The sequence below is a fragment of the Abramis brama genome (assembly GCF_963993115.1).
Source record: "Abramis brama genome assembly, chromosome: 23".
Taxonomy (NCBI): Eukaryota; Metazoa; Chordata; class Actinopteri; order Cypriniformes; family Leuciscidae; genus Abramis; species Abramis brama.
The window spans coordinates 874,602-893,491 of NC_139985.1; the positions used below are offsets into that span (position 1 = coordinate 874,602).

The 18,890-nt window shown below is 36.2% G+C and overlaps 3 protein-coding genes across 6 annotated transcripts in view; all 3 read right to left on the reverse strand.

Annotated features, from left to right (window-relative positions):
• Window positions 1-21: 21 nt before the first annotated feature.
• On the reverse strand, window positions 22-7,197 carry LOC311073981 (uncharacterized protein). Its single transcript, XM_084100142.1, has 11 exons — window positions 7,060-7,197; window positions 6,943-6,969; window positions 5,610-5,936; window positions 4,559-4,849; window positions 3,577-3,849; window positions 2,349-2,645; window positions 1,631-1,732; window positions 1,476-1,500; window positions 1,309-1,384; window positions 720-788; window positions 22-423 (listed from the first exon to the last, which is right to left on the reverse strand). Exons 1-11 carry the CDS (start codon window positions 7,091-7,093, stop codon window positions 367-369), a joined length of 1,578 nt encoding a protein of 525 aa, XP_083956268.1. The 5' UTR covers window positions 7,094-7,197; the 3' UTR covers window positions 22-366.
• A 1,480-nt stretch (window positions 7,198-8,677) lies between these two features.
• On the reverse strand, window positions 8,678-16,974 carry LOC311073982 (Fc receptor-like protein 5). 3 transcript variants are annotated; one of them, XM_084100144.1, is made up of 9 exons: window positions 16,224-16,974; window positions 16,094-16,120; window positions 15,207-15,464; window positions 13,152-13,445; window positions 11,288-11,557; window positions 10,292-10,585; window positions 9,195-9,329; window positions 9,069-9,123; window positions 8,678-8,983 (listed from the first exon to the last, which is right to left on the reverse strand). In XM_084100144.1, the coding sequence occupies exons 1-9, from the start codon at window positions 16,249-16,251 to the stop codon at window positions 8,905-8,907; spliced, it is 1,440 nt and encodes a 479-aa protein (XP_083956270.1). In that variant the 5' UTR covers window positions 16,252-16,974; the 3' UTR covers window positions 8,678-8,904. The 3 variants fall into 3 exon arrangements, with proteins under 3 accessions (XP_083956270.1, XP_083956269.1, XP_083956271.1); XM_084100143.1 differs by having other exon boundaries at window positions 8,678-8,986; window positions 16,224-16,822; XM_084100145.1 differs by having other exon boundaries at window positions 8,678-8,986; window positions 9,084-9,123; window positions 16,224-16,776.
• A 334-nt stretch (window positions 16,975-17,308) lies between these two features.
• Window positions 17,309-18,890, reverse strand: part of tmc8 (transmembrane channel-like 8) — a 17,031-nt gene continuing 15,449 nt past the window's right edge. Inside the window, exon 16 of one of the 2 annotated variants that reach the window (XM_084101753.1) lies at window positions 17,309-18,417. In XM_084101753.1, the coding sequence (XP_083957879.1) occupies window positions 18,346-18,417 (72 nt within the window). In that variant the 3' untranslated portion in view covers window positions 17,309-18,345. The remainder of the gene's footprint in view (window positions 18,418-18,890) is intronic. The other variant, XR_014604375.1, reaches the window with a different exon arrangement.

Genomic DNA, 18,890 nt, shown 5'->3' on the forward strand with positions numbered 1-18,890 from the left:
AATAAAAGTGATCCAGTAGGCTACATACAAATCATGTTTTTTAATGTGTTATTAAAATGAACATTGTTGGGTTTATCAAAACATATAGCCTACAATTTTTATTTATTTGTGATCTTCCCTCCACAAACCCACACAGACTCGTTTAATCTAACAGTAGACACATTGTTGGCTGGTCTTCGCTTCTGATTGGTCAGTCATGTCGACCCATGAGTGCTTGTCTATTGTCTTGCTTTGAATAAACCTTTGTCTGAACAGAATAGTATGTGACAAATCAGTGAAGATACGCTTGTGTCTGTGGGAAACCAAACAGTCAGGCTTAACGGATTAAACTCCATGAAATTAAACTCTTCAAGAATGTCTGTAGAATTATTTTGAGACGGCGTCTTCATACAGGAGAGTTTCATCCACAGATTCGTCTTCATCCTGTCAAACAGAACAAAATGAGCACAATCTTAGTCGAAGGTGAACGTTCTTAGAATGTTACTTATTTCAGAACGTTCATTCAAAAGTAACGTTTCAATAATGTTTGAAGAATGATAAAATGGAATGTTCTGTTAACGTTCACAGAACCAAGAAGAAACATTTGAAAAACTGTTCAGAGATAGAAACATATTCTTAGACCATCTTTTGTTAGCTGGGATTTTAATGAAACTACATTTGATTTGAGATTCTGCTTCAAATTCAGAAACTGTGATTCAATTAAAAATAATAAATAATACCTCAGCAGAATCACTCATTCTGTCAGCGAGGATGACGTCTTCCTCATAACCCTCCAACATCTCCTCAAACTAAAGAACACACACAAAAACTCTTTTACCTAGTGAGCTTCCTATCAAGACAGTATTATAAAGGCTACAAAGAGAAGAACGCAAATTATGCCCATTCTGTGTCCTTGATCAATCATGCAAACCCACCCAGAATGCATTGCGATTAACTCAGTGAAACTATTAATCGCATCCAAAATAAAAGTTTGTTTGCGTAATATATGTGTGTGTACTGTGTATAATTATTTTGTATTTATAAATACACACTCATGCATGTTTAAGAAAAAAATGTTATTTCTATATAAAATAAATATATATATATATATATATGCAAATGTTTCTTAAATATTCATACATGCATGTGTGTGTATTAATATATACAAAATAATTATACAGTACACACACATATATTACGTAAACAAACTTTTACTTTGGATGCGATTAATCCTTTCACAGCCCTAGAGATTATAAATATACAAACAAATCTGATAATAGTCTATTTATGAACTAAAACAGAAGCAGTGGTAAATGCATCCATCCTCACTGGATAATCATCATCCTCCTCCTCTTCGTCTTTATGTTTAACAGCGATTTCCGTTTTTCTGCGTTGTTCAACGAGTCTGGCATAAGAAAGCACACACACACAAAGCTCAGTTGGATGTAATGCTAGATTTGTGGATTTATTCAATTAAAAACGAAAAGAAAACTCACAAGTATTTTCCTGAATATCTTCTTCCTGAGGAGACAAATTATATAATTTATTAATAATCATCATTTGATTCATTCAAACAATGGATCCTTGTATTTAAACATTGAGTGTACACAAGTTGTAAACAGTTAAATAATGAGTGACATGCTAAACTCACGCAGCACGACTCCATAAACACAGCAAACCATCACCGCCACATTCAGCAGAGCGAAACAGCCCAGCACCACCAGCACTGCCGCCGGAGAGACGCCGTTCAGGACTATATCAAAATAAAGACATCAGTGAACTATAAGGAAACATTCCATCGTGTCGTTCTTCAGACATTACGAAACGTCACGTTTAAATGTTCTCTGACACTAGAAACATTTAAAACATGTTCCATGAATGATGTTTTTTTGCAATGTTTTGAGAACATTATTAAAGACGAGATAGCGTTGAACGAACGTTCTAATAATGTTACTAGAAGAATGTTTGTTCATAACTTTGAGAGAACCTTCACTCAACGTTCCATTATAGTTATTTCATAGTCATTTTATAACCTTATTCTTTCTAAATATTTGTAAAAAAAATCACTAATTTAAGATCAATTAAATTAAATGTTATTTTAAATGAGTATATCATAAAGGAAAACTATAACTTTATCACTTTATTCTTCGTAATGTCATAAAACGAATGTAATGTTTTAGTGTGGTCAAATCGATTAATAGCGATTAATCGCATATATATATAAATTATTTTTATTTTTATTTTTTGTGTGTATACAGTATATGTACATGTGTGTATTTGGTGAGAGGCTTCATTTTCACCACAGGGAGACTTTAATTTAGCCTGATAATTAACTGATATAAAGCTGAGTGTAATATGCGGCTTCATACGCTCTTCATTGATCAGCATCCTCGCGCTGCGGATGCTGGTTCTGTTGTCGAATCTGTCCGAAGCTTCGCAGTGGTAAACCCCGGCGCTGTCTGGACTCACAGACAGAGACAGAACCGAGTCGTCGGAGGTCACCGCATAGAAGTCTCCTCGGCCCTCCAGCCGGGTGCTGTTCAGAAACCAGCGGTACACTGGGAACGTTCCTCGCTCCACCTTACAGAGCAGAACCAGACCGACCACCTGGAAGTCCCGTCCGGTGTGTGTGATGGGCGTCATCGTTACAGCACCACCGACAGACTCTGTGTGTGAGAGAAACACATCTGTACATGCAGTTCTGAGAAGCACTGACAAAGGTTAAAGGAGTCGTTCACTTCAGAATTAAAATGTCCTGATAATCTACTCTCCTCATCGTCATCCAAGATGTTCATGTCTTTCTTTCTTCAGTGGGAAAGAAATGCAGGTTTTTGAGGAAAACACTCCAGGATGTTTCTCCATATAGTGTCTTCAATGGGGTCCAACGGGTCGAAGGTCCAGATGTGAGTTTCAGTGCAGCTTCAAAGTCTCGACACGATCCAGCCGAGGAATAAGAGTCTCATCTAGACAAACCAGCGGACATTTTAGAACAAAATAAACATTTATATACTTTTTAACCACTAATGCTGGTCTTGCTCTCGCTGTGATGAAAGGTCACGCGTGTTCCGGGTCAGAAATGTAGAGTAGGGCGAAAAACTCTCATCTCATTTTCTCCTCCAACTTCAAAATTGTCTGACATCGTTTATTTATTTATTTATTTTATAAATGCCGTTTGTCTTAGTTTTTGCACGTCTGCTTTGTCTGTTCTTACGCCTACATCACGCTTGACCTTTCAACCTGATGACGTAATGTGTGTCGCATCACAGCGAGAGCAAGACCAGCATTAGTGGTTAAAAGTATATAAATGTTTATTTGTTATAAATGTCCGCTGGTTTGTCTAGATGAGACTCTTATTCCTCGGCTGGATCGTGTCGAGACTTTGAAGCTGCACTGAAACTCACATCTGGACCTTCGACCCGTTGGACCCCATTGAAGACACTATATGGAGAAACATCCTGGAGTGTTTTCCTCAAAAACCTTCATTTCTTTTCCACTGAAGAAAGAAAGACATGAACATCTTGTATGACGTGGAGGAGAGTAAATTAATAAGGAAATTTTAATTCTGAGGGGAACGACTCCTGTAAGTGAGCTACACACCCACGGTCAGGTCTACTGGTTCACTCAGAACCCAGTTGCCCTCGTTGCTGGCGTTGCATCTCACACGACCCATGATCCGGTTCAGCTCGACCGGCACACGGAAGATCGCGCTGGTTCTGTCGGTTGATTCCTCCACGATGGTGCCGGTGTCGTTCAACAGACTGAAGGAGATTAACGGAGATCCTTTCAAAGACCAGCACGTGATGATGGCTACAAAACCAGCATCTTCAAGCTTCACCACCTCGAGCGAGAGTTCAGGCTTCGACACGTACTCTACAACAATACAGATTTTTACTCCGTTAAATTGATCAAAAGTGACATTTATAATGTTACAAAAGATTCCATTTCAAATAAAAGCTGTTCTTTTGAACATTCCAGTCATCAAAGAATCATGAAAAATAAAATGTGTCAATTTTCAACATTGATAATTAATAATCATAAATGGGTAACACTTTACAATAAGGTTCATTAGTTAACATGAACTAAGAATGAACAATACTTCTTCAGCCTTTATTAATCTTAGTTAATATTAATTTCAACATTTAACATGAACAAACAATGAACAGCTGGATTTTTATGAACTAACATTAACAAAGATGAATAAATACTGTGACAAATGTTTTGCTCATTGTTAGTTCATGTTAGTTAATACAGTAAATTAATGTTAACTAATGAACCTTATTGTAAAGTGTTACTCATAAATGTTTCTTGAGCATCAGATCCTCATATTAGAGTGATTTCTGAAGGATCATGTGACACTGAAGACTGGAGTAATGCTGAAAATTCAGCTTTGATCACAGGAATAAATTACACTTTACTATATATTCACATAGAAAACAGATGATTTACACTGGAATAATATATCAAAATTTTACAGTATTTTTTGATCAAATAAACGCAGCCTTGATGAGACTATTTTCTAAAAACAAACTGTTGAATGGTAGTATAATAAAGTATAATATATCCATTATAATGATTGTACCTTTGACCTGCACAGATATGACATCATCACTGCTGGAGTTGAAGATCATCGTGTCATTGAATCGGTTTGATGCCACACACATATAATTGCCTGTGTTTTGCACAGAGAGCCGGTGTATAATCAGTGTGTCGTCAGTCCTGTCGTACGGCGTCTCAACCGGCCTTTCGTTCTGAAGCCACTTGTAGGAGACGTACGTTCCTTTGCCTTTTTTGCACTGGAGGGTCAAAGTTTGTCCTTCCCACAGGTTATTACTGGCGGGATGAGCAATGATCCTCACGTCCCCCACAGGAACTGCAAAACAAACCACAAAAATACTGCAATTTGCTGCAGATGTTGATTTTTATATGGACAAAAAGTAATGAAATTCTGATGAAATGCATATAAATATCAGTATCTGTCCATAATGTGTCTTAGTAAGCTTAGTTTTATGATCTGTATTTTTAAAACATAATGCAATGCAATACAATGATGATTAAGAGATGAACAAATAAAATAGCCTGATGATCATATTTGATACTCATGATTTTTATGATAAATGATGTGTGATAATCAATAAACCTGCTTCAGTCCTTCTGAAATATTACTAACAATATCAACGTTATTCTTGCATTTACTTGATAAAATCTATGGAAGCTGGTTTCCGCCACAGAATAAAAAATAAAAAATAATATCACAATTATGTGATATAAAGTTGTGAGTTTTCTCGCAATTGTGAGTTTTTATCTCGCAATTCTGACTTTATAACACGCAATTGGGAGTCAGAATTGCAAGACGTAAACTCGCAATTGTGAGATAAAAAGTTGCAATTATCTTTTAAAATGTTTTATTCTTCCATAAAAATCAGTGCAGATTGACAGCAGAAAGACTCGTGAAGCTCGAGCTGAAGGAGGACGTTTGTACAGTTACACTGAAAGACTTTTACTGGATAAAAGAGTCTAAACTCTCGATCAGACACAGAAGCACTGGAGGAGATTGAGTGAAAATATCATGTTGATCATATAGAGGTGTGTATCAAATATAATACAGTAGTTTTAAAGGGTTAGTGAGTTACCAATGACTTTGTGGTCCAGGCCCTGACTGACCGAGCTCTGGATCTCTGTGTTATTGTGTCCGCTGGCCTTGCAGATGAGTCGGCCGTCATGTTGTGTGGTGATAACCACAGGAAAAGCGGCTATTTCTCCAGACAGAGAGCTGAACTCCGAGATCACCTTCCCCGGGTTTGACTCTTCATAGAGCTCGTAGTCGACAGGCAACGATGACGGTTTCCCAGGAATCTCGCAATAGAAATCCACAATTGAACCTTCAAGTGAGGTTTCAACTGGTGCAAGGGATGGACCAGTCAGAACCGGTACATCAAGCTTGTGCTCATCCAGAGCTCCTGGAACAGAGGAAAAGAGTCGAGAACACACACACACACTGCAAAAAAACACACTCTCTTCCTCAGTTTCTGTCTTGTTTTCCAGTACAAAATATCTAAACATTCTCAAGTCAAGATGCATTTACTGGAGAAGCAAAATGACTGAAGATAACAAGTGCTTTTTTCTGAAAAAATAAAAAATAAAAATTAAGCTTAAAACGAGAAGAAAAAAAAATCTACCAATGAGGTAATAAAAATAATCTTGCGTTCCTTTTAAAATAGCTAAGTTGTTTTAATCATAAAGTCACATTATTTTTTATACAGTTTTCCAAAAACAAAACTTAATCACGTAAGTAATTTTGCTTCTCAGGTAAATATGTGTGATTTAAAAATGTTATCTGTAAAGGAAAATGAGACAAAAACTTTGTTTTTTTTTTGTTTGTTTTTTGCAGTGCATCTTATTTAAAACACTTAAAAATATCAGAATGTCATTGCATTTGATGACAAGTTTGTTGGGGTTGAAATGATAAAGCAATAGATGTAGTGCTGAAGATGAAGACATTCAGTGTTGCAGTGTTTGTAGTTAGTGGATCATAATTGAGGCAATAATGCAGTGAAGTTCATAATTAACTCTGTGAACAAACACATTCAAATTGATGCATTTTGCAGATGCTTTTATCCAAAGCAACTAGAATCACATTCAATATATATACAGTAGTCAACATTTGAAGTGGATGTAAAAAGTTCATCAAAGTTGTCCTAAGACAATAACGGGTATTGTTCAAAATTCATGTATAACCTTAATAATGAAAGGTTTTTATCCACTTCAAATGTTGACTACTGTATTTTTATCAGTTCATGCATTTATTGGGAATCTAAACACGTGATCTTGGCACTCTTTGGGGGTATTAAACACACACACACACACACACACACACACACACACACTCACACACACACACACACACATACACTTAACCATAACTATAACCCCAGATAAAAATGGCAGGAAAAGAAAGCCACGTACCCGTCCTTGGATACAAGACAGAAATACCTGGTGGAAAAATATACATACATAAATGAAAAGAGACGTCAACAGACACCACATGAAAACATCCATCAGATATGCACAAGTTTCCTCCACCTATGAGAATCAGTGAGACATGCATCGACTCCATCCTCGCTGAATATCCCGATCCAAACACCAGAGAATGATCTTTATATTAATGCAGCATGTGAAAGCAAGTGAACACACACACAAACACAGTGAAGGACGTGTCTCACTTCAACTGAGCTGATGGGATCCACCCTAAACATGTGCTGAGCACAGATAGGGCAGATGCCAATGCAAACCACACAACAACGACGGAAGATTGTGGAGAACACATTGCATGAACATCTGAGATAAACTATGTACTGCCCATAATATGATCATTATTCACCATAATGCTGCATTAATGCAAATACATTTTGTTCTTTGATGCTAAAGACTGAAGGTTTGTAGTCCATATTGTTATTGCAATAATAGCTATGAAGCTCGGCCTCTTTAGATTCCTCATATGATCCACGATCAGTCAAAGTGCTCAGCAGTCATTTTGACTTCAGTCATAATGGTTTTATAAAGGCTTTGCTGTACTGAGTTAAGTTCGGAAAGATGACATGAACATTTTTAGGACAGGAACATTATAAACCGTTCATCATGTCATGGGTCGTATGGAGCACATTCTTCCCAATGACAAACATTCTGTTGAATTTAGTTCTAATAGTTGTTTTTTTTACATCTGAATGCACCAACAAAATCAATGGTGAAGACACCAAACAAGGAAGTCTTGGCATTGACAACACTTTGTATATTATGAAAGTTAGTATGTGACCGCTCGAGTAAGTACCAACAGCACAACCTACTGGTGTAAAGTTGTAAATTAAGGTTAAATCCGATCATAAACATACATTTATAGCGCTCCTCCCATCCAATAATCGCAATACACGTTGAGATTAGATAATTATGAAACAAATTCTAGTCTAAACTCTCTATAATTTAAACAATAAATTACGTTTTGGGGCCCTTGGCGTTTTGGCGCGGTTTTCGCCTCAGGTCAAACGACACGTGACGTGAACCGATCATCTGTTCCTCTGTACGAGTAGTAATAATAACACGGAATAAACATGAATAACACCAGAAGGTATGTTGAAAGATACAGAACCACTTACTGAAAGGTATCATGTCTCATGTAATTGCTCAGCCAGTGTTTTAAACGCTAATAGACGTCAATGTCACGTCGTCACATTTACCTCAGAAAAGACATTCATTGCCCACCAACGCGATATTTAGTTAAAACTATCTATTATTACTTGCTATTGATGTTTCATGATATTTCGTGGATTTTTGTGTCGTTTAAATGTGTAAATTTTACCAACGATCTGGTGTAAAAACATAATTATATTACTAAATATAAAACTGTTATGTGCTATATGAATGTTTACACTTGAGTGTCATCATCATCTAACATAGATATCTAACTGACAAGGTTCCCTGGTTACTTAGTTAAGAGAGATTTGTTTTCTGTAAGAAAAAATCGACATAATGTACCTGATATGCAAATTAATCGAATTGAGATCATAATAAACCGAATTAAGTCAAGAGCTTGTGAATCAGAATCGAATTGAATCTTGAATTCTGTGTTAAAACCAAGCCCTTGTTAAAAAAAGACTCCCAATACTTTTTTTTGTAACAATATTTTTTTTACAGTCATGATTCCTGCATTTATTTATTTATGTATTTATCTATTAATTAATTATTAAAGCAAGTTCCATAGCAACATTTGGTAAATTAAACATTTACTTATATATAAAAGCCTTACAATCTTAAATATACGACACATTTACAACAAAAAGTTTAGCTCCAACCATAATTAAATACACCTGAATCAGCTCAAGGTCTTCAGGATCACTAGAAACTATAGTGTGGTTGGAGCAGGTCTGGTCTGGTCTAGTCCGCAAAATTCATGATGAATGTTTTCATTTCCACAGTTTGAGGGTTAAAGGAAACGTCAGCTGGAAAGTTCATTCTGCTGAGAAGAACAGAAGAGAGGTTAGATCCGTTCCTTACACGGCATCATATCCAAATGAAGCTTTTGAGAGACTAAAACTCACGGCATCGCATCAGACTGGATCGCATCAGACTGGATCGCATCAGACTGGATCTCATCTGAAGGAGAAAGAAAAGCATGATAAAAACCTTGTGCCAAAAACACGATGAAACGAGTGGACTGAACTTACGGTTAATGCAACGTCTGCAGGAGTTGTTTCTGCGCTTGGTGCTCCAGAACAGAAAACATGAGGCTGCTACGATCACCGTCGATAGAAAACCACAGAAAACTAACGCAATGACCTCCATGGGCGTCGCTGACAAATCTGTGCAAGAACATACAAAACCATCATAAGCTTTCTTTAAAGTCATCATGAAATCAAAACGGACTATTTTTTTAAAGAAATATTGCAGTGTTTATTCTAAGGGTATGTTTACACGACAATGATATGCTTAAAACGGAGAAGTTTTTCGTTTGAGTTTTTCGCGTACACACGGCATCATTGTGAAAACGATCCCCATTCACACGGATCCGCGAAAACGACTAAAAACGCTGTGTTCTGCTGCCAGGCCAGTAGATGGCGATGAAACACTATAGACTGAACACGTAATACGCATGTGCATGACATCATCGTCTTCAGAAATTTGCATTTTTGTTGTTTACACGGAGACCGTTTTCAAAATATTGCGTTTTAAGGCACCCAAAACGCCGTTGTTGTGTAAATGAACGGCCAAAATGCATAAAAAGTTTTACATTTTTGGTTGAAAGCAGTTTCGTGTAAACAGCCCCTAAATGATTTATCATTATTGTTTTAATAATCTTGAATTAGAATAAGTTTCTCTTGCAGCATCTCTTCTCTGATGACGAGGGCGGAGCAACCTGTCACTCACATGAGATCAGCCAATAGCAAACCACAACCATCCAATCAATTCCCCACAGACACAATCAAGCCCCACCCACATTTGTTCTTGTTTCAGAACTGTTTCCAGAACTCTGGAACGAGAACAAATGTGGGCGGGGCTTGATTGTGTCTGTGGGGAATTGATTGGCTGATTGGATGGTTGTGGTTTGCTATTGGCTGATCTCATGTGAGTGACAGGTTGCTCCGCCCTCGTCATCAGAGAAGAGATGCTGCAAGAGGAACTTATTCTGATTCAAGATTATTAAAACAATAATTATGTGCACAGATAAATCATTTACAATTCTGCAATATTCCATAAAAAACAAGAATTAGCGACTTTAACATCTTTCTTGATATTCACAGGATGGGACGAAGCACACGCTCACCTGTCTTCTGTATGAAGATGTCCTCGCTCTCCACCCAGATTGAGCTGTCGTTGAAACTGTCCCTCGCCCGGCAGCGGTAATAACCAGAGCTGATGTCAGTGAGGAATAAGATCCGTCCGTTCTGCATCACCCCGTGAGCGTCGCCCTCTGGTGGAAGGGAGGAACGGTTCAGAGACCAGGAGAACGTGGGAAACGTTCCTCTGTCGGAGAAGCATGTGAGTCGAGCCGCTGTTGTCACTGCATCGGCATCATGGAGGTATTTTACCATCACTCGCACAGCGCCACCTACTGGAACTAACAAAAACAGGTTAAGAAACACATTTAAAGGAAGAATAGGTCACTGGTTTTGCCAGGTTTGTGCCATCAAACCTCTAATAGATATTGAGATTTGATTGAGACACTTATATAGTAAAGCTATGATCAAAGCTGAATTTTCAGCATCATTACTCCAGTCTTCAGTGTCACATGATTCTTCAGAAATCACTCTAAAATGATGATTTTCGGAAAATAAGATGCACCAGGTCAAAATGGCAATTAAAGTCCCCCTGTAGTCAATCATCACCAAAATGACATATTTAAAAGTTTTTTTCTTGAAAATGAATTTCATCGTGCCTTAAAATATCTTGAATGTAACTCGACACCCTTGCCTCATTTAGTATGCGCGGTTCTATGAATATGCAAATGAGCCCCGCCTCCACTCACTCAGCTCAGAGATCCACTGGTTGACGATCACACGTTGATCTGATTGGTTACAAGGTAGTTTGTGACGTCAGAAACTCCAGCGATTTCAAAGCGTGTTTTTGAGACTGTCTTTGGTTCACTGCAGTTTTAAGGAGGAAATACTCAGCAATGGTGTCGACTTATGAATTTACACATGGTTTGTCTTAAAGCAGATTAAAAACACCACATAGACACATAAACTACATTAAAAGCTGGATTTCACCACAGGGAGACTTCAATAATGTAATACCAGTAAATAAACCGAGACACACTCACCCACGTGTAAAGGCACAGGATCAGAGAGAAGCTGCTGTGTTTCTGCCTGAGCTTTACATTGAGCCAATCCCGTATCTAGACCCAGAGAGACGGGCCGAACGGACCAGAATTCCAGTGAATCCACACGCTTCACATCCATTTCCAGTCCGTTCACCAGTAAACTGAACGTCACAGGCGGAGATCCACGCGCCAAACGACAGCTAATGTTGGCCATCAGGCTCGAGCCATTCCAGAAGACCGTGAATGACAACTTAAGCGTCGAGATGTACTCTGAAAATCATAAAACATGAAACCGGTTCTGAAATAAGATGCTTTTTTTTTTTAGAGAAACAGGATATTGAACAAAAACAAATGTAGCATCTGCAAAAAATGCCCTGAAAATTTTATTAAATAAAGATTTATATTATAGTGTGCAATATAAGACTTTTTGGTAACACTTTACAATAACGTTCATTAGTTAACATGTAAGGAATAATTGACGACAGGCCGTTGAATTATTAGAAAAATAATGCACACCCGAGGTGGTAATGCGGTCACGACGCGAAGCGGAGTGGCCGTTCACCTCGGTGTGCATTATTTTTCTAATAATTCAACGGCCTGAAGTCAATTATTCCGCTTATACTACAGTTACCACACCTCGAAACATTGTTCAGATTATGTATTTCAAGACGTTTGTAAAGTTTTTGTCATTAAAACGCTCTTGTATGTAGGACTAATTTCTTACGCATCTAATCCAATGCCTCCGTTGCTAATTCCAAAACGTCATTTTAGAGTTAGTAACGGAGGTTTGAGCCACTGATAGCAGACTAATGCTGGGACACACGACTAGCTGACACATTCTCTGACTGTTTTCATCGACTGCAGCAGATTTTAAACACCGACTTTGAACACAGACTGAACGCGCTGAACGCGCGTTTGGGCATGATCAGTCATAAGTATCAAATTGCATTCATAACCGGCCTTAAAGTGTGTCCCCGGCTTTATGCAGTTATTAATGCAGTTATTAGAGAGAGATGTTGCAATAATGAGACAGAAAAGCATGTGCGTCAGTATTATTAGCCTATTTATTTATTAATTTAATTCGTTTTAATTAATTCGTTCATTTTTTTTTTTTTTTTTTTTTTTTTCATTGACAGATGACAGTAGACTATAGCCAAATAAATGAAACACAAAGCCCTTTTAACAAGTGGGCCTATAAATAATTATTTATTTATTATTATCTGCAATAAAAATCCGTACTGCAGGACTATCCATTTATTTAGCCTATATTCAGTTTAATTTTCTATTGATTATAATATAGACAGGACTATATACTTTATTTATTAAAATTAAACTGCATGTTTCCGTTGATTGTGAAGCTAGACATTGAAAATTGCAGATCAAGCGCATGGGGCTAAATGCTTTTTCTTGTTATGAATTGTATCCTATTTTCCGTTATTACCGTTAACTACGCGAAGTGATATGGAACTGTAATGCGGTCAAGACCTGCCTGGAACTACTTTAGCCGTGCGTTTCCCTGAAAATAATGCACACCTTAGAACGTTCGTCAACCAATCAGATTCAAGCATTCAACGGCCCTGTAGTATAAGAACTAATAATGAACTGCACATATGCAGCATTTATTAATCTTTGTTAATGTTACTAATACTTTATTACAATCTTGTTAACATTAGTTAATACACTGTGAACTAACATGAACAAACAATGAACAGCTGGATTATTATGAACTAACATTAACAAAGATTAATAAATACTGTAACAAATGTATTGCTCAGTTAGTTCATGCTAGTTAATGCGTTAACTAATGAACCTTATTGTAAAGTGTTACCGACTTTTTATCTTTCCTTGCTGTCAAATTTGTTACTTTTCACGATGACACGGTGGTTTCGGCTGCTGGAGAATCTCGGGTTGTCCTCCATCATGTTCTGAGCTGTGCATGAGTATGTCCCAGCATGCCGTTCACTCGCGGCGTCCACCGTGAGAGCGTCTCCTGAGAGCCGATAGTGGTCTGATGAAGCGCTGACCTCTTGTTGGTCATGATACCATGTGAAGGACAGATGCGTTCCCTTCCTGACGAGACAACGCAAGGTAAACGTCTGTCCTTCATACCGGATCGGGGGATCTGGGTCTGAGCTCAGACTGGCACCGCTGACTGGAGCTGACAGGGACGACACAATAACACAACTATATCTGTCAATCAAACACGGTCATCGTCACTCACAACCAGGGCTAGAACTGGTGACTAAAATAAAATATAAATGTTAGGTGAAAAACTTTGACTAAACAACAATTTGAAATGTTGCCTTAACCCTTTAAGGTACGCACCATGAAAAAAGCAAAGGAAAAATTATTTCTTTGCATTTTTTATTCAATTATGATAACAATAACAACAATCAATATTTTTTTTTAAATAGACCCTACAGTATTTTAGATACAGTCCTCTACCAAACGGTTGAGACGTCTGTTCATAATAAAAGAACAACATTCAGAAACAAGTCATATTAAGTGCAATTTCTTGACCAATAAAAAATCTGATGGCTGCTATTGATGTCTCCAAACACATCAAGTGTGTGTGTGTGTGCGTGTGTGCTGGTGCAAAACTTCAACCAAGATTTGATTAGTACGGAGCCCCCCAGTCCCACTTTGTCAAAAAAATTTATTATAACTATCTCGTGGCCTCAAGATAGTAACTCGTGGCCTCAAGATAGTGGTCAAGATAGTATCTTGAGGCCACGAGTATGGCAACATTTCAAATTTTTGTAAAGTTTTTCATCTAATATTTATATATTACTTTATTAAGTCATTCTTTTTTAAATATTACTATTTAGGTTTAATTTATTTTTATTTAATTTTTGAGCAATTTTATTGTGTTTTTGTAAAAAACACTATTTAGGTTTAATTTATTTGTATTTCAGTTTTAAAACTTATTTATTTCCAGTTAAGTTTTTTGTTTAATTTTTAGCAATTTTGTTTTGTGGTTTTTTATTTTTTTTATTTCAGTTTAATTTATTTTTTGTGTCATTTTTTATTTTATTTATTTTAACCCTTGCCATAAATAAAAAATGATACAAAAAATAAATTAAACTGAAAAAGTAATATATATATATAAACCGAATAAAAATACAAAAGCACAAAACAAAATTGCTATACATTAAACTAAAAACTTAACTGGAAATACATAAATACTAAAACGTTAGTAAATAGTTAATATTTATAAAAAATGACAAAAACACAACAAAATAGCAATTAAACACAATTAAACTCATTAAAATGAAACTGGAAATAAATAAAAATAAATTAAGCCTAAATAGTAATATTTAAACAAAAGGACTTAATAAAAAAATATATAAACATTAGATGAAAAACTTTGACTAAACAAAAATTTGAAATGTTGCCTTAAAATAAATGAAATAAAAAAAAATGAAATAAAAAAATTGAACTTGAAAACTGAAATAGTAATAGTAATATAAAAAATACAAAACTATCAAAATAACAAAACAAATAACTAAAATATGAAATATAAATATTAGATTGAAAAACAAACTAAAATTAGAAACGTTGCCTCGAAGTTGAAGCATTAAAATGACTGTGAATAAATTAAAACTACATATAAGAAATAAATAAAAAATGTAAACAAATAAAACTGAAATAAAAATAAATGAAACCTAAATAGTAATAAAAATACTGACATTAAAAGCCAAATACTAAAACTATAAAGACATGTTATGAAAATAATAAAAATGACAAAAATTTCTAAAACTAATAAAAATAAAATAAAAGCTCCTTCAGAATATTAATAACTAAAATACTCAAATAACACAAAGCAAAAGCACATTTCAGTTTCTGACTTGTACTTGTAAAACAAAATAGATTTGAATTTCGTCATTTTTAATGACAATAATGTTCTGGTTTCACTCACTCACGACATGGAACTGGATGCTGTTGCTGGTTTGACCTTCAGTGACCCTGCAGTAGTACTTGCCCTCTGACCCTTCGGTGACCTGCAGGCGGAAGGTGACCTTGACGTTGTTTTCTGCTGTAATAAGATCCCCCGTGTCCTTTCTGAGTTCAAAGGTCAGAGGTGAAGCCCAGCCTGGGACCTCGCAGTGAAACTGGACCTGAGACCTCAGATAAGCTTTACTGGGACCAGTCAGAACCGGTTTCAGACTCGACCCGCCTGTCGGACCACAAACACACCTCAAAATAACCATGACACTTTACAATAAGGTCACATTAGTTATTAGACTCGTTAGTTCATTTATTAAATTAACGAGCGACACACTTGTTACAGCATTTGTTAAAGTTAGTTTAAAAATGCAACTGTTCGCTGTGTTCATGTCCGCCCAGATCCATTAAATAATATTAACAGAGACAACTTATGATTTTAATAATGTATAAATGTTGAAATTAACATACACAAGATTAATAAATGATGTAGAAGTGTTATGTTATGTTAATATATAGTTAAAAATGTAACCTTAGTGTAAAGTGTTATCAATTGATCATATTTTCCATAATGTATTTATTTAAATTGCTTAGGATGAGCATAAATGTGTTAATCGTGAAAACAATTCAATTTAATCCGTTAAAAAGTATACATGTAGATTGGAGAGGTCTATAAATGTATAAACCTGGTTATTGTGCATTTAAAACATTTAGTTTATTAATACTAATACATGAAGTTGATCTATATGACTGATGAATATGCAGTTTATTAAAAATGTGCAGTTCAATTGAATGGAAATTGTATCTGCATATTTTATATTAAAGTAGAAGATTAGTGAAATTAAGAATAAAAAGAAGTACCGATTTCTGTCACGAACCCCAACAGAACTGAAACACAGAAGAAGAATGCAGTAAATGTGAGTGAGAGACTCTCACGCTGAACAAAGCGTTTCATTAATGGGTTTCTGTCTCAGAAACATCAGGAACTCACCGGAGATTAACATGAGGAAACACTGCATCCTCCAGTCGGGGGTGATATCAAGACTGTGTGTGTGTGTGTGTGTGTGTTATAGCGCGTGTGTGTGCGTGTAAAAGAATATGTGTGAGGACTCTGTAAAAGCTTGTGTGTGTGTGTGTGTGTTTGGACTGTGTAGAAAGCGTGTGTGTCTGTGTGTGTGTGGACTCTGTGTTACAACACGTGTGTGTGTGTGTGTGTGTGTGTGTGTGTGTGTGCCGGAGGGAGGGTGTTTTCACATTTAGCTCCTAAACTCTGGAATGGCCTTCCTGATATTGTTCGAGGCTCAGACTCGCTGTCCCAGTTTGAAACTAGATTAAAGACGCATCTCTTTAGCCAAGCATTCACATAATACTTACCTTTTATACTACAGTTGAATCAGATTGAATGCATTAATATTATGAACAGCAGCTACGCTAATTATTTCCCATCTGCTTTTCTGTTGTTATCTCGAGACGCTAGTCCCAAGGTAAATAGAGTTCGTCAGCTCCAGTTTGTATCCAGCCTCTCATGGAATCGAGTCGTCTCTGTGAAGAGTGTGTGTGTGTGGACTCTTTGTGTTACAGAACGTGTGTGTGTATGTGTGTGTGTGTGTTTATGTGTTACTGCACGTGTGTGTGTGTGTGTGTGTGTGTGTGTGTGTGTGTGTGTGTGTGTGTGTGTGTGTGTGTGTGGACTCTGTGTTACGGCACGTGTGTGTGTGTGGACTCTGTGTTACTGCATGTGTGTGTGTGTTTGAGATATTTTCTCATCATGTGTTCATCAGAGATAACGAGCTTCATCTCGTCACTGAATTTCCACATTATGAGACACTTTCACAGAATCAGACAGAATCAGACACCAGGGTTTTAATTCCACTACTCGTAATAAAATAAAGATAAAGAAACTAAGTTGGATGTCAAAGCAACATTTACATTTTTTCTTTTTTGTATAAGCTGAAGTACTAAAATAACTAAAACTAAATACTAAAACTTAATAAAAACTATACAGACATACATAAAATCCACAAACACTTTAACTAAAATGAAAACAGAAAAACAAATCGAAATATTGACAAAAACTATAAAGTATTTACTTTATTGAGAGAATACATTAACAAATCAACAAAAATGCAAAAACGTACAAACTAAAGCATAACAAAATTATTATGTGTGAATAATAATACTGACAAAGAGCTTTAAAAAGTACCACACAAAGTTTCTATAAATATCACAGACATACAAACACAGTTCTGACATTTAACTCTCCAAGAACAACGAATATAACAATAAAACAAAAAAAATTATATCATTGGAATCCAAACAATTATTTTTACAGCTTTAAAATGATAAAAAACATTGAATCCATCCTGATTTAAAGTCCCCCTGTGGTGAAAATCCAGCTTTTAATGTTGTTTATGTGTCTGTGGTGTTTTTAATCTGCTTTAAGACACACGTGTAAGTTCATAAGTCGACTCCATTGCTGAGTATTTCCTCCTTAAAACTGCAGTGAACCAAAGACAGTCTCAAAAACACGGTTTGAAATCGCTGGTGTTTCTGACGTCACAAACTACCTTGTAACCAATCAGATCAACGTATGATCGTCAGCCAGTGGATCTCTAAGCTGAGTGAGTGAGTGGAGGCGGGGCTCATTTGCATATTCATAGAACCGCGCATACTAAATGAGGCAAGGGTGTCGAGTTACATTCAAGATATTTTAAGACATGAAAAAACGTTTAAATATGTCATTTTGGTGATCAAAGATGAGTTTTACGGGATACAGTGATGGACTACAGGGGGACTTTAAAGTGACAGACGACAAAACTGTAGCGTTTATGATAAACATTGATATTGTGCGCTGGTGTGGACCCTGATATAATTATCGTTACTGGTGTGAACGGGCCAAATTAAACTATAAAAGGCATGACATTTAGGGTGAACTTTGACCTAATATAATAAACTCAGAGATCATGAGCACAAAGAATAAAGCTCTGAATGAAATGAAATCTTCTAGGGTCAGGGTTAGGGGTCAGGGTTAGGGGTCAGGGTTAATCTTGCGCTCTTTTTCTAACCGAAGACAATGTTTTTAATGGTGTTGGTTTGCTCATATGGATGTTGTGCTAGCATGTTCGTAGCTGTCGTCTCGTGATGGTCGAGTGCTGTTTCACCAGAAAGCGTTTATCAGAGCTGCACTGCAGACACACACACACACACAGAAGTGTTTTAACACTGACATTCTAATATATAGTTCAGTAGAAGAAACAGAAACCACAGATCATCATGAACAAATGCTCTTCCAGTAATGTTAATAGTGCAGTTATCTGCTCATTTTTCATAACGTTAGCACTAAATTCTCATCTATACATGTTTTTTCTGAAACGTCTGTTTTAAATGTAACTTGTTTCAGAACATTCATTCAAAAGTAACATCCCATAATGTGTGAAGATACAACGGAATGTTCCCTTAATGTTCACATAATCAAGAAGAAACATTAAAAAAATTGTTTTGAAAACATTCGTACTGATACTGTAAAACGAGATTCCAGGACTTTTAAAGCACTACTTTTTTGGTATTTATCTAATTTATCAAACAATCTTTATTTTTTAAGGATTTTTTTTAAACTCAAATTACAGATGATAAGGTATCCAAAATACAACTTACAACA